Consider the following 20,938-nt stretch of genomic DNA (forward strand, 5'->3'; position numbering starts at 1 on the left):
GGTCAGTTCAGTACAGACAGGGTCAGTACAGTTCAGACAGGGTCAGGATCAGTTCAGTACAGACAGGGTCAGGCTCAGTTCAGTACAGACAGGGTCAGTACAGTACAGACAGGGTCAGGATCAGTTCAGTACAGACAGGATCAGTACAGTACAGACAGGGTCAGTTCAGTCCAGACAGTGTCAGGATCAGTTCAGTACAGAGAGGGTCAGTTCAGTACAGACAGGGTCAGTACAGTACAGACAGGGTCAGTACAGTACAGACAGGGGGTCAGTACAGTACAGACAGGGTCAGGGTCAGTACAGTACTGGGTCAGTTCAGTACAGACAGGGTCAGTTCAGTACAGGCAGGGTCAGGATCAGTTCAGTACAGGCAGGGTCAGTTCAGTACAGACAGGGTCAGTTCAGTACAGGCACGGTCAGTTAAGTACAGACAGGGTCAGTTCAGTACAGACAGGGTCAGTTCAGTACTGTCACGGTCAGTTCAGTACAGACACGGTCAGTTCAGTACAGACAGAGTCAGTACAGTTCAGACAGGGTCAGGATCAGTTCTGTACAGACAGCGTCAGTACAGTACAGACAGGGTCAGGATCAGTTCAGTACAGACAGGGTCAGTACAGTACAGACAGGGTCAGGCTCAGTTCAGTACAGACAGGATCAGTACAGTACAGACAGGGTCAGTTCAGTCCAGACAGTGTCAGGATCAGTTCAGTACAGAGAGGGTCAGTTCAGTACAGACAGGGTCAGTACAGTACAGACAGGGTCAGTACAGTACAGACAGGGTCAATACAGTACAGACAGGGTCAGGGTCAGTACAGTACTGGGTCAGTTCAGTACAGTACTGGGTCAGTTCAGTACAGACAGGGTCAGTACAGTACAGACAGGGTCAGGATCAGTTCTGTACAGACAGGACCAGTGCAGTCCAGACAGGGTCAATACAGTACAGAGAAGGTCAGTACAGACAGGGTCAGTACAGTACAGACAGGGTCAGGGTCAGTACAGTACTGGGTCAGTCCTGTACAGACAGGGTCAGGATCAGTACAGACAGGGTCAATAATGTATAGACAGGGTCAGGATCAGTTCAGTACAGACAGTGTCAGGGTCAGTTCAGTACAGGCAGGGTCAGCACAGTACAGACAGGGTCAGGATCAGTTCAGTACAGACAGTGTCAGGGTCAGTTCAGTACAGGCAGGGTCAGCACAGTACAGACAGGGTCAGTTCAGTTCAGTCAGGGTCAGGGTCAGTTCAGTACAAACAGGGCCAGTTCAGTACAGACAGGGTCAGTACAGTACAGACAGGGTCAGGGTCAGGGTCAATACAGACAGGGTCAATAATGTATAGGCAGGGTAAGGATCAGTTCAGTACAGGCAGGGTCAGTCCAGTCAGGGACAGCCTGGATTAGTTCAGGGTCAGGCCCCAGTTCCTGACGTGTCGGCCCTTTCCCAGAATGCTGTCTTTGCCACGTATTGAGCCGGAGCGGATCCGGATCTTCGTGTGAAAACTTCAGCTCCTGAGTCCGGCTGGTAATGGGGGGCTCTCAGAGTGTGGAAATACCCGGCGGAGGCAGCGAGGGATATCATGTTCTCCGAGTATGTAATCTGTTTGCTGAGTGCCGGTGCGGCTCCTGTTGCGCTGACCGAGTGGAAAGCCCCCCTACCGCCCTGAGTCCGTAGGCAAAGCCGGGGATTGGGACGAGGCCTACTCCTGCTTCCAGCGTGGTTCAGTAACCTCCCAGCTAAAGGTGGATTCACTCCCAATGGCAGGGAGGGTGTCTCTATCAGAGACTTTAGCTGTTGAATTAAAAGGTCTGAGTTATTATAGCGCCGTCTGCGAGCTGTCTCAGGACACCCTTGTTGTGGCCCGTAGTTAGAGCCTCAACCCTCCCCCAGTACAGAATAGCGTCGGTGAGACCTTCCTTAAACACAAGTAGCAATCCTAATGTGATCAGCATTTTGAAAATTAACTCAGCTTTCTGTAATTTAACTGTTTTTAAAAACTATTTGTGGGCCTCACCCTCAGACAGGGTGGACATGAATATTTTGGGGGGGGGCGTGGGTCTGTTGTTGGTCTATGGATTCTCATCTCTTGCCATGAAACAAAAACAAATTTTGCATCTGCAGAGAAAGTACAGACTGTTCCTTTGAATTAATTGTCCAAATCTTGGTATAACAAGATACTTTCATGTATTTTCTAAACCATTGACAAATTAATTTGGCTGTGTTTATTTTTGCTTAAAAGAATTCACATCAATAAGTTTTGGAATGTGGCTGTGCTGAATTTGTTTTGTTTTAATGATATCTCGACTGTGTATACGTTGAACTTGTATACAAGGCAACTGCAGGGCCTTCCAAGTTACCTCATGAATCTGCCTGTAATTTCGGGTTTGTAGTTCATTCATCTTGCTGGTTTTAGTGCTATCCATGCACTCTGTATTACATTACACCACATTGCACCCTCTTTCCTGAATTGGCCTACACCAATGTTTCTGTGTTTAGGTTGAAAATCTGTAATGTACAATGTTCAATTCAAAAATCAAGTGAGTTCAAAAATAATTGGGTCATAGTTGCACTTATCTAGTTATTAGTTTTATAGATTATATATTTTTTCATGCTTAACAGTTTGTCCTGCAGCATGATTAATTGCAAATTTGTGATGAAACATTTGACACAACTCTTTTCAGGAGTTTAGGAGGAATTTAAAATGGAGGACTTCAAAGAGAGTAATCTCTCATTTTATTCCCAGTGCCGTACACTAGCAAGAGTAGATGAAGGTAGCAAAGCTCAATATATGGCTTGAAGAATGGTGAATGAGGGAGGCTTTGGGTTCTGGAGATGTTGGGACCTGTTTTGGGAAGAAAGCACCTGTTGAAAAGGGATGGGTTGCATATCAACATGGTCTGAGAGCACGATCCTCTTTGGGAGATTCATGAGTGCATTTCTGAAAGCTTTGGGGAAACTAAATTTGTGGATTTTGTTGTGGAGAGAGCACCAGCTTTTAGATGTAGTAAAAATGAATAAAGTCTGTAAATTTACTAGGCAGAAGGGAATGGATCCATTTAGATGGGAAAAAATTAAGAAAAGCACAGAGGACTGGAGAAAGTTGTGAAGACTAATTAATTCCTGTGTATAAATAGTATGTAAATATATGATGTAAAAATTGATTTGTACAGGTGTAGATTGTCATTTGGAAATAACGTACCTGGCCCAAAGGAGGGCATGCCTGATCATTATTTCTTGATACAAAAGGTTCATGAAAAATAGGACACTGCAGAGGGATCAGAGAAATAATCTATTTGGTCAGAGCTTAGAAACAAAATATCGTACAGTTACATTACTTGGTATAGTCTTAGGCAGAAGTGGGTACTGCAGATGCTGGAGATTAGAGTCAAGATTAGAGTAGTGCTGGAAAAACACAGCAGGTTAGGCAGCATCTGAGGAACAGGAAAATCGACGTTTTGGCCAAAAGCCCTTCTTCAGGTGCTGCCTGACCTGCTGTGCTTTTCCAGCACCATTCTAATCTTGGTATAGTCCCCGTGGGAAAGTTGGAGGAGGAACACAATTGCAAGCAATGGAAGAATTATAAAGTGGTTATAATGGGAAACTATTTGTCCAGATGTAGTTTTGAATAATAAAGGGGAGAGAGGGGCAAAAGTTCAAGAAAACTTTCTACAGTACTTTATTTCCAGTACAATGAGAAAGAAATTCTGGTTCTTGGAAAAGAGGTCTAGCATAAGTAGCAAAGCAGTGATCATTTTATCTTGGGGCTTAAGTTGTTCATGAAAGGAGTACCAGGAGTAATCCAGAGTGAGAATAATTTACTGAGAGAAAAGCTAACATCAGTAGGTTTAGAATAGAACTGGCCCAGATCAACTGGAATGAATGGTTGATAGGCAAAACTGTGTTTGAAAATGGACTGCTTTGAGAGAAAAGTGAATTTGGTGCAAATTTTATTCTCATGAAAGGGCAATACAGGGCAAACAAATCCATGATTTGGAAATGCTGGTGTTGGACTGGGGTATACAAAGTTAAAAATCACACAATATCACGTTATAGTCCAACAGGTTTAATTGGAAGCACACTAGCTTTCGGAGCGGCGCTCCAAAAGCTAGTGTGCTTCCAATTAAACCTGTTGGACTATAACCTGATATTGTGTGATTTTTAACTTCAAACAAATCCAGAGATCCTGGAAGACAAAAATAATAGAAATTTACAATTAAGAAGATAATGCCTGTTTATGTTAGCTGTTAGGTGCACAAAGCAACCAAGAACAAGGCTGAATATAAAAGATTTAGGGAAGAATTGAGAAAAACAACTAAGCAAATGATAGAGAATGGCAGCTAACAAAATATGGAATCCAAAAATCATCTTTTAGTTGAAAGATAAACTGTAAACTGGGCAGCAGAAAGATGGCTGAAGCTGAAAAGCAGATGGATCCAAAAACCAGATTTACACAAAGGCAGGGAATGTTGCTAAAATATGAAATGAATATTTTCCATCTTTGTTTACTAAGGAGTAAGATGCTGTGCAGGTTACAGTGAAAAATGGGATTATTCAGACACTTGATTGGTTTGAATTTGAGGAAGTTATGGATAGACTATATGTACTAAAAATTAATAAGGCAACAGCACCGAATGGGGTGCATCTAGGGATACTGATGCAAGTGAGAATGAAAATTGAGGAGACACTTGCAATTCCTTTTGAATCTTTAGATTTGGGAATGATACCAGGGGTCTGGAGAGCTACAGTTATTACTGTTGTTCAAAAAAAGCATGCACAGGTAAGCTCGGCAAATAGAATCAGTCAGTTTAACCATGCTGGTGGAGAAACATCAAGAAACGATAGATTGAGACAAATTTAATAATCACTTGGGTAACTGCAAGACAATTAAAGGAAGCTATCATGACTATAGGGAAAATCTTTTCGACTATCTTGCAGTTTTTTGATGAGATAATGGAAGTTTGCTAAGGGTTGTGCTGTTGATGTTGTGTATATAGACTTCCAGATGCATGTGATAGTCTTGCACAACAGACTTGTTGTGGACAAACTTGTACTCTGTGGAATAAAAGGGACAGTTGTAACATAGATACAGAATTGGCTGAATAACAGGAAACAGAGTGTAACATTTAAACTAATATTTTTCAGACAAGAGGAAGGTTTATATGGAGACTCCCCAAGGATGCTGTTGATATCTTTATCCTTCCTGGTCAATGTTCTCTCTAATTTCTTTCCGGGCTGCATGGGCCTCCGAGGCCGATATCAGTTGCCATTCAAAGAATGTCAGAGCTTAAAAGCAATGTTATTCCTGAGATACATATGACCGAAGCTTTGGTACACAGAGCACAATTTCAAAAATTGCTGATTGTATGAAGCTTGGAAGCATTGTGAACTGAGAAGAGGATAATGTTAAACTTCAAAAGAATGTAGACCGATTGGTTGAATAGATAACCAAGTGGCAGATGAAATTTATTGCAGAGAAGTGCAAGATGATTTATTAGGTGTGAATACAGAAGCAAACAGATGATTGCTTCTGTATCATCTCAACACCTACAAACGGAGCTGCATTAGAACATTAATTCAATGAGCCACCAAGGAACTATGAAGAGCAGAAGAAAACCACTTATACAGCGAATTCAAAAAGAACGGGTACCCAATGAACACAGTCTGCCGATTTCTCAGCAACAAACCCAAACAAGCAGACAAAATGCAACCAGAAACCCTAGCCACTCTTCCCCTACATCAAAGACATCTTGGAAATGACTGGCAGACTACTCAGTCTTCTTGGCATCATGGTAGCCCACAAACCCACCAATACACTAAAACTGCAGCTAACGAACTTGAAAGACCGTATACAGACAACAAGCAAAACGAATGTCATTTTCAAAATACCTTGCAAGAACACTACATTGGACAACCAGGCAGAAAACTAGCCACCAGGATACATGAATATCAACTAGCCACAACAAGATCCACTATCACTAGTATCCTTACATATAGATGAGGAAGGACACCACTTTGCCTGGGTCAACACATCCATCCTAGGACATGCCAAACAGAGACACGCACGACAATTCCTAGAAGCATGGCATTCCAACCGGAACTCTATCAACAAACACATCAATTGGGATCCCATCCATCCATCAACCTCTGAGGGGGGAAAAAAAATGGGAAATGACATCACCAACACAGGCATTACCATAAGAAGTGACATCACCAGCCCAAGGAAATCTAAACACGTAAATAGAAAGCCGGCCACAACACCAGTGCTTCACTGGTGGCTCACTGATGACAACTAGTATGGTGAAGAAATGTCTGAAATAAAACCTTCCAGCTGAGCGAGCAAACTTACATCCAGAACCTCAACCTGAGCTACAAACCTTCTCCTAACTTGCTAACTTTTTCTGGTGGGTCTATAAAAATTGGAAAGAGTCTTTATTGACATGCTGAATTTCTTCATCCTCATGAGGAAGTAGAGTCATTGTTGTGTTTTCTTGACCATTGCATCAATGTGGGTGGACCAGGACAGATTATTGGTGATTGTCAATCCGAGGAACTCGATGCTGTCGACCCAACTCCACCTTAGATCCATTGATATTGGTGGGGCATGCCCTTCACCTTGCTTCCTGAAGTCAATAATCAGCTCTTTTGCTGATGTTGAGGGAGAGGTTGATATCTTTACACCATGCCATCAAAGACTCTGACAAAACAGAATACAGATAAGAGACATTGTTTAAGATCTGGCCTACAATGGTGGTATCATCAGTGAATTTATAGATGGAGTTAGGGTGACATTTGGCTATACAGATATAGTAAGGGGCTGAGTAAATAGCCTTGCAGGGTGTCGGTGTTGAGTATTGTCGTGGAAAGGATGATGTTGCCTATTCTCTCTGATTGCAGTCTGTGGGTCAGGAATCTAGATGTACATGTGCATAAGTCAGTGAAAGTGGCAGGACAGGCTGAGAGAACATTTAAGAAAGCAATTAACATCTCTATCTTTATCAATAGGACCATAAAGTATAAAAGCAAAGAAGTTATGTTAAACCTGTATCAAACATTGGTGTAGCCTCAACTGGAACATTGCATCCATTTCTGAATGCTATACTTTAGAAAAGATTTGAAGGCCTTTGCAAGAGTGTAGAAAATATTCACAAGATTGGCCCTAGGCACGTTAATGTCATGGCCACCAATTGTGAAGAGAAAGGGGAGCCTTCAAGTTGTTTCTGGTTTTGAAACTTAATCAGTTCTGAAACTTTTTTATTCAACTTATAATTCATACTATTAAGACTCTATTTAAAATAAAACTTGAATCTTTTAGTAAGAATGTATTGTTGAGTTTGAGGAATAGTTTCCAAGAAGAGTGAAGAGAGCTGCATCTACCTGTGCTCAGCCTTGCTGGGAATGAATGCTAGACTGAAAAAATGTTCAGTTTTAAGAGCACTGACATCCTTCACAGCAATGAGCACAAAACATTTTACTTTCGAAAAATACAAGGAAAGGCTTGTGCAGTAATCTGTCAAGAGGATTTTGTATGACACCTTTTGACTGAAGTTAGTGATTTGTTATGAGAGATAATGGCCAAAAATGATGGCTATTGGATTGAGAAAATCAAGCTGGCTGAATGAACATCTGATTTCTGTTGAAATGTATACCTATGTTGGTACAGAGGTATGTTAACATTGATAGCAGTGGTTAAGTGTTTTTTTTGGCAATTTAAGCTTGAGCCTAATCAATAGCATTGCACAAATGTCTCATGCTTGGGTTTTACTTTAAGATACATCTAATCAATTTTGTTTTAGTAGCCTGTTACCCTTCTTTAATCTCTAAATTTGAAGAAATAGCACTTGGCATAGAGCTTACAAAGGTTGTGGCGATTGCCATGGATATCATGATGTAAAAATAACACTAGCCTGATTTGTAAGCTGTCTTCATTCCTGATGGATTACTCTTATCATGTTCACTTTTTCTGGAATCAGATGCCAATCTTTTATTTAGTACTAGATTTACTTACAGAATGCAATATTACAAATGTCTGACTTCTCACCAAACCAGGACCCAGTGGCCCATAAATCTTTCTTCTTCTGTGCTCAAGTACTTAATCAGCGTATATTCTTAGCCTTTATAAGACAATTAATAACCATTAACAGATTCCTTTTTTCAAACTTGAAACTTTACAACACGAACTATTCAAAGTAAGTTTTCCATATTCTGTGCATCTCATTTTAATACAAGGTGTTCCTCTTCTGGGACCTCCACTAGATTTTTGGTGCCAGCATTTCTTTTAGTCTAGAAATCCAGTAATATTGGGCAAAAGTCATGTGTTAACTTTTTACTTAGAGATTTCCTTTCGACCATCTTTTACACTAGAAAGCTCAATTGTTAACCTTTTATCAGTTTATGTATTTTGTTGAATGATGCAGTCCCACAGGGAACAATTATCTGTATAACATTCAATGACAAATTATTCTCGGACCATGCCTTGTTTTGAATTTCATCTAAAATATTTGTTAAATAGAACCTCCATCCTATATTCTACTGGTGCCAGTGTTTCCAGTGCTTAGTTCCTTAAAATCAGCTCTTTTTCTTAGCTTCCCAGGCCAAATGACATTTTTAAATTTCATCCACCAAGAATATTATAAAATGAGCTATACCCTGATAGACATCCAGAACGTGAGAAGCATCACTATGAACAACTAATCTGATGACCTCTGGGTCCCCAAATGCTGAAAGTTTGTCTATATGTTTCGCTGTATTTAATCGTTTCAGTATTTTCCCTCAAAACATTGTGTTTTATCTTGTTTCACAATTGTATTTGATTCCTATAGATCAAACTGGCAAATGGACCTTTTGGGTGAGTTGTCAATTCAACTGTCCAATCAAAATTCTTAATTGCTCAGTTGCTTCTTTAAATAGAAGATTGTCTTTCTATGACAACATAGTGTATCAGCAGGCAAATAATACTTTCTCAATAAAGTTATTGATGCAAGCTTATTTCAGACCTACTGTATTGAAGTCTGCATCTGAAGGTTTTAAAATTTGTTTTCTAATCCTAAACTCTCCTTTAATCTTATAAATAAATTATAAGAAATGAATTATAACAAAATTCATAGAAATTATCAACGTTTTTCCCTTTTGTGATACCAGCAGAAGTTGGTTGGATCTGTTTTCAATTGAATACAAGGCAGTCCTTGAATTAATCTCCAAAGTACTGGAGAAACTCAGCAGGTCTGATGACTCTGTTTCTCTCTCCACAGATGCTAACGTTTCAACTCCAATGACTCTTCTTTGGAACTTTGGTTTTTATTGGAGAAATGTGTACCTTTTGAAACTGTAAATCATTCATGAATACTCATGCATCTATCTGTAAATATTTTGGGCTTTATTTCTACATTGCCATCCTTTTTAGGCTGTAAGATATGGAGAGTGCAGTTAAATTTGAGTAATAAGACAATTACGATTATAGACTGAATTGACAGAGCTAATCAAAAGTAGAGAGTCTGGTACCAGAAAAATACAGCAGGTCAGGCAGCGTCCTGAGGCTCATTCCTGATGAAGGCCTTATGCCCGAAATGTCGATTCTCCTGCTCGTCGGATACTTCCTGACCTGCTGTGCTTTCCCAGCAACACACTCTCGAGTCTAATACTCTAGCATTCACAGTCCTCACTTTCTCCAGAGCTAATCAAAAAACCTTATTCACCTTGACTAGCCAAAAAAACACTGTGTGCAGGTATCTTTCACAAGTTTCACCGAATTTAAGTTTATCACAATAAATACAGAATAATGATACTTGAGTTGGTTTGGTGCATCAACTTGTGACTTCTGGCTGACTGGGCATATGTCTTTTATTTTGTTGACTAAAATTCTCCTGTCTTTCTGCATGCTAGTTCAGCAAAGATAATGGCTTATAAACCCTTATCAGCCATCACTCCCGTGTGGAATTAGAGGCATTTCAAGCAATGGCTTATGAAGGTTTAACAACTCATAATCAATCGTGGATTGACTGGACAGTGTATGCCCATTTCCTGATTGGTTTTTTTTAAGGGTGAGGGTCATCTACTCTATATCACTTCCTTTGGCTTCTGACTGGTTCCCTCAGATATCAATCATTTATGGGAACATCCTGAATATGAGGTATGGTTAGTAAGTTTGCAGATGACACCCAAAATTGGCGGTGGTGTGGATAGTGAAGAAGGTTATGTTGAGAGTACAGCAGGACCTTGATCAGATGGGCCAGGGGGCCAAGGAGTGGCAGGTGGAATTCGGTTTAGATAAATGTGAGTTGTTGCATTTTGGTAAGGCAAACCAGGGCAGGGCTTATACACTAAGGTCCTCAGGAGTGTTGCTGAGCAAAGTGACCATGGAATGCAGGTTAATAGTTCCTTGAAAGTAGAGTCACAGGTAGACAGGGTAGTGAAGAAGCTGTTTGATACCCTTGCCTTTATTGATCAGTGCACTGAGTATAGGAGTTGGGATGTCATTTTGTGGTTCTACAGGACATTAGTTAGACCACCTTTGAATACTGTGAGTGATTCTGGTCTCCCTGCTACAGGAACGATTTTCTTTCAAGAAAGAGTTTGGATAGAGCTCTTAAGGATAGTGGAATCAAGGGTTATGGGGATAAGGCAGGAACAGGATACTGATTGAGGATAATCAGCCATGATCATAATGAATGGTGGTGCTGGCTCGAAGGGCAGAATGGCCTACTCCTGCACCTATTGTCTATTGTGAAAAACGCAAGGGCTTTGAAGAGATTTGCAAGAATGTTGCTGTGACTGGAGGGTTTGAGTTATAGGGAAGAGACTGAATAGGCTGGGGCTATTTTCCCCAGAGTTTCAGAGGCTGAGGGGTGACTGTACAGGGATTTATAAAATCATGAGGGACATGGATAGGGTGAATAGTCAAGGTCTTTTATTTTCCCAGGTGAGGGCATATGTTTAACAGGAGAAGGGCATGATATATAAGGGGCTGCTTTTACATGTAGTGGGTGTGCGTGTATGAAATGAACTGTCGGAGGAGGTGATGCAGGCTGGTGGTACTATAACATTTAAAAGGCACCTGGATGGGTAAATGCGTAGGAATGGTTTACAGTGGTAGGGGCCAAATGCTGGCAGATGAGACTAGGTTAATTTAAGATATCTGTTTGGCATGGACGAGTTGGACCAAAGGGTTGTACGTCTCTATGATTGTATGACTCCTTATAGCTTTTCCCTGTTAGTGGAGTTCTGTAAAGTTTTTAAGCAAAGGAGGCACTACCAAGGTATAGTGATCAATCTAAATATTATGGAGAATTCTAGTGCCTGTCTGTTTGTGACTTCAGTGACTACTAAGTTAATTAAAAATAGCAAAAGATATACAAGTTGCTCCAACATAAAGATTTGTGCAGAGTATGTACCAAAATCAATGCGTTGAGACTACCTGTACATTAAAACTGAAGCAATATGCTAATACTTTCAATCATTACATATATACATTCAAAATTACTACATAACTAATTACAGAAGCGAATTCCAAAAGTTTGTTTTATAAAAATTGCATTAGCCATTTCTCATTTAAAACAATTGTTACAGTTAATTCTTTTCAGACATAATTCTACTATAAAACTAAAAAAACTGTTCCACATCAAAGTTCTTTACAGTTTACAGCAAGATGTTTTTTAAAAGAAAAGTTTTTTTCCCAGCTTGGTATTTGTTAGCCTGTGCCATAAAATTAAACCTCCAGCATTCCCTCGGCTTAACACACTGATGTGTGTTCACAGGAACAAATTACACCAGTGTCTTACATTGACTATAATTAAATGGTACAACATTTCCCAGCAATTTCTATTTTTGTTTGTTTCAGTTCTCCAACATCTGCAGTTAACACCCCATTTGCTAACCAAAGGCATAACCAAACAATAAATAATTATTGAAAGTAATCTGGCAAGGTGGTTTTAAAAACACATCACTTTTTTATTTTTAAAAACATTCTGTTCTCATTATGCACTGTTTGCATTGATCAATCTATGTTCCTACAAATATGTGGCCAAGATTGACAAGACAGTTTTCAGGATTAATTTTCTTGCCCTATGGGAATCTCTTCTTGTATCCTGATGTCCAAGTTCCTTCAAAGCTCTTGAGGTACTAGTTTTATTTTAGTCTTGTATTTCCCATCAGAAGGATGGTTTCATGCATAGCCAACCTTATCATCTGTATGAAATATCACCTGACTTTTCAAAGTAGACACACAGTTCCCTGCAACTATCTCATGCTTTTCATTTTGTCTCTTTATTAATTGATGACAGCCACCAAAATTTCGTAATCTGAACAGCCTCAACTACTAGCAGTTTTTCTAGGTTGTTCTTGTTCTGTTGCTCAATGAAGTCAAGCTGTGATCTGTTGTTGTCCCATGTCTTGTGAGCTAATACTACAGGATCGCATCCTCCTTTAGTGAAAAGTTCTGTCGCCACTATATAAATGTTTCCTAGTCCAAGAGTCTCCCCCGATCCACAATGAGAGCTTTTGCTATGTTTTCTTTTATTCTGCTATTTTACCTCATTTTGCTTGTCCATTGATCTTGCCACTTGTCCAATATCTTTAACATTTAGTTGATATTTGAACATACTAGTAACTTTCCCTGCTCTCTCTCCATTGGTTATCACCTTTCATTCACTTGGTCCTTCTGGTTTACAAGTCACTGAAGTCCTTTGGGTTCAACAATCCTGGAGTGAGTATCACTATCATACCTTCTCGTCACTATTCAACACATATCCTGTTCGTCATAGCAGTTAAGCATGTGAGTATAGAAAGTTCAGGAAATGTGCCATTTTCTAACTTCTTAGGTACTAAAATTTGTAAGAAATCCTATCAATTGAGATGAGAGGATCTTAATATTTCAACAACTGTATTGTTTGAGATCATAATACCGTGAGCTTTAAAATACTCATGGATCGGGATAACAGCAGTCCTCGGGTGAAGGTGTTAAATTGGGGGATGGCGAACTACAACAATATTAGGAGGGGCGGAGAATTTTAATTAGACGCGGGTGTTTGAGGGTAAATCCACATTGGATGTGGGAGTTGATAAGTGTTCAGGTGTGGCACGTTCCTGTGAGAATGAAGGATAGATATGGCAAATTATGTGAACCTTGGATGACCAGTAATGTTAGGACCTTGGCCAAAAAGAAAAAAGAAAGCATACACCAGGTCTCGGAGGATGAGAACTGGCAAAGCCCTTGAAGTATATTAGGAAAGAAGGAAAGAACTTAAACAAGGAATTAGAATGACTAAGAGGAGTCATGAAAAATCATAAGCTTACAAGATTAATGAGAATCCCAAGGCTTTTTATACATATATAAAAAGCAAGGGGGTAGCCAAGGAAAGGATTGGCCCACTCAAGGACAAAGAGGGGAGTCTATGTGAGGCAGACAAGGTATATGAGATCCTAAATGAATACTTTATGTCAGTATTCACCAAAGAGAAGGAATTAGTGGAGGATGATCTTGGGGAAGGGAGTGTCAAATGTCTAAACCAAGTTGCTATTTAAAAGGAAGAAGTGTTATGTGTCTTAAAAAGTATTAAGGTAGATAAGTCCCCAGGTCCTGATGAGATCTATCCCAGAATATTGAAGGAGACAAGAGAACAAATTGCTGAAGCATTGATAGGCATCTTTGTATTCTCTTTGGCCAGAGGTGAGATCCCAGAGGACTGGAGAATAGCCAATGTTGTCCCATTGTTTAAGAAGGGTAGTGGAGATAATCCAGGAAATTACAGGCCTATGTCCTTCATGCTGTTGGTAGGGAAATTGTTGGAAAAGATTCTCAGACACAAGAACTACTCATTTAGAAACAAATGGACTTATTAGCGATTGACAACATGGTTTTATGCGGGGGAGGTCGTGCCTCTCACTAACTTGAAGAAGTTTTTTTGAGGAGGTGACAACAATGATTGATCAGGGAAGAGCAATTGATGATGTCTGCATGGACTACAGTAAAGCCTTCTCATGGCAGACTGGTACAAAAGGTGAAGTCACATGGTATCAACTGTGACCTGGCAAAATAGATATAGAGCTGGCTTAGTCATAGGAGACAGAGGGTAGTGGTGGAATGATGCTTTTCAGAATGGAGGGTTGTGACTAGTGATGTTCCACAGGGATCAGTGCTGGGACCTCTGCTGTTCATGATCTACATAAATAATTCGGAGGACAATATGGCTGGTCTAATTAGTAAATCTGCAGATGATCCAAAGGTTGGTGGAGTTGCAGATAGTGAGGAGGATAGTTAGAGAATATGGCAGGATATGGAGGTATGTTGGAGGCATGGGCAGAAAAATGGCAGATGGAGTTTATAAACCAGAGGTGATGCTTTTTGGAATGTCAGGTACAGGTGGAAATTATACAGTGAATGGCAGAACCATTAGGATTATTGATATGCAGAGTGAGCTGGCTGTGCACTTCCACAGACTACTGAAAGTGGCAGCGCAGGTAGATAACATAGTAAAGAAAAAGGCCTGTGGCATGCTTCCTTCATTGGAAGGGGCATTGAGTATAAAGATAGGCAAGTAATGCTGCAGCCTTATAGAATTTTAGTCAGATCACACTTGGAGCGTAGTGTACAGTTTTGGTCACCACATTAAGAGAACGATATGAATGCTTTGCAGAGGGTGCAGAAAAGGTTTACTAGGATGTTGCCTGGTTGTGGGGGTGGGGGGGAAGGTGTGCGGTGTGGTTCAACTATGAAGGAAGGTTGAATAAACTCAGTTTGTTTTTACTGGAACACAGGAGGTTGAGGGGTGATCTGACAGATGTTTATAAGATTGTGAATGGCATGGATAGAGTGGAAAGAATGAGACTTTTTCCCAGAGTGGAGGGATCAATTACTTGAGGACACAGGTTCAAGGTGCAGGGTTTGAAAAAGTTCAAAGAGATTTGTTAGGCAAGGTTTTCACACAAAGGATGATAAGTGCCTGGAACATGCTGCCAGATGAGGTGGTGGAAGCAGACACAATAGCAGCATTCAAAAACATCTGGATGAATACATGAATAGGAAGGGAATAGAGGGATAAGGATTGTATTTCGTTCTTCTTTGTTGTTCTTGTTCTTCTAATTACTGTCTTACTATCACAACCTATAACCTTATCTAGATAATTTCATTGTTTATAGCAATTTTTATAGTATGCTAAATTTCCAGAATTGAAGATTATCTTGGAAGGTCTTATGAATTGCATGGAGCTCACTGGACTTTTTAGCCTGATGATGCCCTTCTGCCAGGCGGTAGTGACACCTATCGCCATCCCAACTACCTTTCCCCTAGCCCCACCCCACCTCCCCTATTTATTTCTCAGTACCCTTACCCCCCCTAGTCCTGATGAAGGCTTAAGCCCGAATCATCAACTCTCTTGATCCTCAAATGCTGCCTGACTTGCTGTACTTTTTCCAACGCCCACACTTTATCGACTCTGATTGAAGTTTTGTAAAGGAGATGCAAGAGTGCCTTGATTGGTTAAACTGCAGATTTATTGACTTGCCAAAAACAGTTGCTTTATCGTGTATCAAGTTCAGTTCATTTGAGCTTTTTTCCATGGGAAGGGTAGTCAGCAGCAAAGCTCCCTTATTCGATACTACATCACTAATAATGAAGTAGCTTATGTCACCACTCTTTTCATTGACTTCTGTGTGTTGTCATTCCCAAACCTGAAGGAAGTGAAACTTGATCTACCTTCAGTCATCACTACTGAGTGAATCACAATGGTATTTTGATCAAGGTGTTCCACTCCATCACTATCTCAAATAGCACTATTAAATGAATCTGTGACTAATACATTCATTTCTTGACAAAACGTCTTGTGACTAGTAAACTTTTCTCAGAATAATCATTATCATTTTCACCTTTCAAATTGTTTCTTATGTTGCTATGAAATCTTTGCTATTCATCTTGGTATATTTCATTGCAAGGAATTGGTTAGCTCAGTTGGCTGGATAGGTAGTTTGTGATGCAGGATGACATCAACAGTGTAAGTTAATTTCCTACACCATTTGAGGTCACACTGTCCCTTCATTTAAGGCATGGTGACCTTCAGGTTAAATTCATCACAAGTCATCTTTCTAATTGGAGAGCAGCCCTCTGGTCCTCTCGGACTGTGGTGACGACTACTACTAGTTCATTGTATAATAATATTTTGATTCATACTTGAAGCGCCACTAACAGTTCCCCAGGCATTTCTGGGATTCGTTCATTTATTATTGCTGCTCAAACCACATTGTCTGCCAGATTGCTCTAAATGCCATTATTCCATTCTTACCATCTGCAACTCTTGTGTAATATTGACACTTTGTGCCCTGCATATGAAATATTCATGATCATTGTGTCCTTCATCCTTTGCTCCATTGCAGAATGTCCCACTTGAACCAAAGACACTGGAGAAGAATGATTCACCAGGAATTTTCTAAAGAAGCGGGCATATCATCTAAATGGGTATCTTTTCCTGAAAAGCTTTGCCAGTTAAACCAGGAGTCCATCCATACATGGCATTTTAGTACAATCCAGAATTTTTACTCCTTTATGCATCTGTTAAAGTCTATTTTGCATTCTTCCATGGAAAGACTGTGCCTTTGAAATTCATTTGTCTGACTATGTCCCTTGTTGGCTTCTAATAGATCATCTTTGTAAACTGCACTGATGAAATTTAAGAAAATATCCAAATCTTGCTCAGTGTCCAACTGATAGACATCCAGCTCTCAACATACAACATACTTGGGGTTTCTGATTTTGATTTTATTAGTAAACAACAATGTTGATTACTAACTACATCAGACAAGGCAAAACCAAACTTTATAGTCATATCATTGGGAACCTGTTTGCAAAGTGAATTCAGTTTAACTTCGTCCCAGAATAGATGAAAACATTGAGGCAGGTTTTTGAGATAAAAGTCCTGATATCTTTTGAAGTTCATTTTCGTACAGTAAGCTGGAGCTACCATTTCTGTAATTGTGTCGCTATTTTGTCCTAGTTCATTGTCGTTCTAGCTTGAAAGCTAGAAGTTTGGAATGCAGTCCTGGTCCAAGTTTGCAGGTTAAACAATTCAGAAACATGAGTTGCCTTTGCATTACATGAGTAGAGGAATTTCCAGACTGAAATTTTGTAATCATTTGAAAACTGCTACCATAAACAGATAAGCACTGTTTAATTTATATTTCCAAAAAAAGAAGTATAAATAATTATAAAATAATTGGCATTCAATCTCAGCTATCCAAGGATTGGAAGAGCATAGGAGGGTTTGTTACTGTAAAGATTGTTTTTTTTCCCCCTGGACTTGCAAAGGAAGCACCAAAAATACAACATGGAGATTCAGACGTGGTAATGCTCTCAATTATCTTTTCATGACTTAACAGTAGCGTTTAAAATTACTTTTCAGCAAATGGTGTGTGTGTGTGTGTGTGTGTGTGTGTGTGTGTGTGTACCAAATTCACAACTCCTCTTGAGCCAAAGGCAAGAGTATTTCGCCTTGTGTGTTTTTTCAGCAAGGAAGGAGCAACTTTTTGCTTGAAAAAAAAGGTCAGTGAAGAACAAATTAAGTTCTTCATGACTTACTTGTCAATGTCTGTATTCACCTGGATCTCAGGGTTCAAGAAATTTGGGTATGTATTGGTATCTCTGGGTCAAGTAATGATCTTGCAGTGGGGAAGGATTTAACATCTTGGCATTCATTATATTCTTGGACTTTGTTTTCATCATTTGAGTACTATTGTTTCAGGATTATGAATTTCACTGTTCAGTATTCTTTATTTATTTATTTATGGTTATGAACTTGCAGTTAAGAGGGACCAGTGACTGGTATACTAATGTTGTGTTTGAATTTCACCATGGTTTGTGAAATTTGATCTGCTAGTTCCTTTATTTGTCTTGTGGGTTTCAAACTTTGACTTTGATCTTTGTATGCTTTTTAGTTGATCACATCAGTGAATACAAGGAGCTTCATTGTGCTATTAAAATTTTAAAAGTATTACTTTATCTTCTGCTTTCAGGTTCAAGAAAATTCCCCTGGTCACAGGGCTGGCTTGGAGCCTTTCTTTGATTTTGTTGTTTCTATTGGGGATGCTAGATTGGTAAGCAGTTTATTTTCTTATTGAATGAGCTATAACTTTTATCTTTTTCTTTCATATTTTGTATCTAGATGTCTTTTTCAGAGACTTATTGAAGAATTGGTGGTATTCACTTCGTCAGGTCAAATTAATTGAGTAGTGGATTCTAAATTTTTTTTTAAAATGCTGCTTCTGTTGCGACTTCCATACTTGATGTGCTAACATATAGACTTTCTGAGAATGTTTATCAGTTTAGAATGTGTATATATGTGCACGGAAGTATTTCTATTTTAAATCTGGCTTTTAATATTCACAAGATTTAAATACTAGAATCTAAATAATTAGTCAGTGTAATATGTGATGAAAGCATTAGCTTTATAAGTGTTCAAGCACATACATTTTGGTGCTTTCTGTTTGAAAATTATTGAATAAAAGTAGTACTTTTTAATAGGTAGCCTTTTGAACTTTCTTTTGCCCTAAAGGCTTTTGAAGAAACTTGTTAATTGCTGGTTGAAAACCTACATACCACTTTATTTGGACTACAACAAAATCTAATGGTCAAAATGATTAGCTATCTGTAATTTACTTAGATTATTCCAGAAAGTAGCAAATTTACTCTTATTTTAGTCAGGATGCTGCTCTCTGTCATGGTAGTCACATGCTCAATTCAGACAGGGTGTACAATGCCTATCCTTGCAAGTGAAGTTGTGAGGCTGATTTATTTCTACAGATGTGAATGATAGCAATTGTTTCTTACATCTGCGCAAATGTATTTACGGTTGAAAGCCCCTTGTGCCAACAGCTCTGAATTTTACAAATAGAATACCTCTTGTATTTTAATGCCAGCAAGTGTGCACTGTCAATTTGTTCCTCTCATTTTTCAAGAAAGGGTGACTCATAGGTGCTAACTGTTGATGCCGAGTAAATGATTTCACTTTGGTCTGAGGTTTGGGAGTAATGAGCACAGTTCAACTTCAGAATCATTTCATTTATGTTACATTTGCTGTGTAAATTTGAAGCATATTTCCTGTGTTTCAACCTCAGAATCAGGACAATGATACTCTGAAAGAACTTTTGAAGGCCAATGTGGAGAAACCAATTAAAATGGTTGTCTACAGCAGTAAGACACTCAAACTAAGAGAAACTACAGTAACTCCCAGCAACATGTGGGGAGGTCAAGGCTTGCTTGGAGTCAGCATTCGCTTCTGCAGCTTTGAGGGAGCTAATGAAAATGTGTGGCATGTGTTGGTAAGTAAATTCTGCTATAGAGGTTGAGAGAGGCGGGCTATGAGGAATAACTTGAATTTTGGTTAGAAAATGAAGTACTATCAAAATTACATACTTTTAAATTTAATCTTAAAGCAATTTAAAACACTAATCCTACTTAAAAATTGAAGTAAATTTGTGTAATCCCCTTAATAGTATCAGTAATTATATATTTGGGAATGATTTTAGACAGTGGATAAAGAGAGCAACCGTTTTTTTTAAACATTTTTAATTAAGTTATACGCTTATATTGTGACTTTTAGTGCTTTAAACTTATTAAAATATTCGACATCTCAAGTTAAATGTGATTTTAAAAGAAATCTTCATGGCATATGGGTGTCAGTGGGAAGACTGGTCTTTTTGCCCATCCCTAATGAACCTTGAAGGTGGTGATGATATATCTTCTTGAATGGTGTCCGACTCTGTGTGTAGTTAATAAGGGAATTCTAGGATTTTTAACCCAGCAGTGACAAAGAAATAGCAATTATATTTCCAACTCGGCTGATATCTTACTTGGATGGGATCTTAATAGAATAATAGAATCCCTACAGTGCAGAGAGTGGCCATTTGGCCCATTGAGTCTGCACAGAGCCTTTGAAGAGCATCCCACGCAGACCCACTGCCCCATCCCCATAACTCTGCATTTGCTATGTTTAATCCACAGTCTGCCCATCCTTGGATACTATGGGGAAATTAGCATGGCCAGTCCACCTAACCTGCATATCTTTGGACTGTGGAAGGAAACCAGAGCACCTGGTGGAAACCCACACAGACAGTCACTCAAGGCTGGAATTGAACCCAGGTCCTGGTGCTGTGAGGCAGCAGTGCTAACCACTTATGTTCCTGCCATCGCTCTTCTAAGCAGTAGAGGTCATGAGTTTAGGAGATGCCCTTTTAAAAGTCTTGGTGAACTAATGCCTTGTGGAGGCATATTATGGATGGGGATAAATGTTTACATGGGTTTCAGCAAAGTTGGTTATTTTTGTCTTGGACAGTTTCTTAAATATTCTTGAAGCTGAACTCATCCGGACAAGTGGACAGTATTCTATCACATTTTTGAGTTCACTTTGTAGTACAATTGATGGTGGACAGGCTTTGGGGGTTTAGAACATAATACCATAAGAAATAGGAATGGAAGTAGGCTGATTGGCCCCCTTGAGTCTGCTATGTCATTCAACAGAATCATGGCTAATTTAACATTCCTCACATCCACTTGCTTGTTTTTCTGCCATAACCCTTGATTCCCCTTCTGATCAAGAATCTATTTATCTTAGCCTTAAATATACGCAAGGACTCTGCCCCCACAGCATTCTGTGGCAAGGAACTGCAAAGACTGTGAACTCACTGAGAGAAAACATTCCTCTTCATCTCAGTCTTAAATTGGTGTCCCATTATTTTGAGACTGTGCCCGGTTGTCCTAGAGTCTCCCATGAGGGGGGGCATCCTCTCAGCATTTATCCTGTCGAGCCCCTTAAGAAGCCGATATGTCTCAATGAGATCACCTTTCATTCATCTCGAGTTAGAGTCCCAATCTGTTTAACCTTTGTTCATAGAACAATCTGTCCATACCAGGAATCATCTCAGCAAACTCTCTGAAAACTGCCTCCAATGAAATGATATCTTTCTGA

At 39.5% G+C, this 20,938-nt stretch overlaps 1 protein-coding gene across 1 annotated transcript in view; it reads left to right on the plus strand.

The window, feature by feature from the left end:
* Positions 1-1,420: 1,420 nt before the first annotated feature.
* The window catches only part of gorasp2 (golgi reassembly stacking protein 2), a 41,064-nt gene continuing 21,546 nt past the window's right edge, over positions 1,421-20,938 (plus strand). Inside the window, exons 1-3 of the mRNA XM_072579315.1 lie at positions 1,421-1,586; positions 17,988-18,068; positions 19,089-19,292. Coding sequence (XP_072435416.1) covers positions 1,524-1,586; positions 17,988-18,068; positions 19,089-19,292 — 348 coding nt within the window. The 5' untranslated portion in view covers positions 1,421-1,523. The remainder of the gene's footprint in view (positions 1,587-17,987; positions 18,069-19,088; positions 19,293-20,938) is intronic.

Source organism: Chiloscyllium punctatum, chromosome 10, assembly GCF_047496795.1.
Source record: "Chiloscyllium punctatum isolate Juve2018m chromosome 10, sChiPun1.3, whole genome shotgun sequence".
Lineage (NCBI taxonomy): Eukaryota > Metazoa > Chordata > Chondrichthyes > Orectolobiformes > Hemiscylliidae > Chiloscyllium > Chiloscyllium punctatum.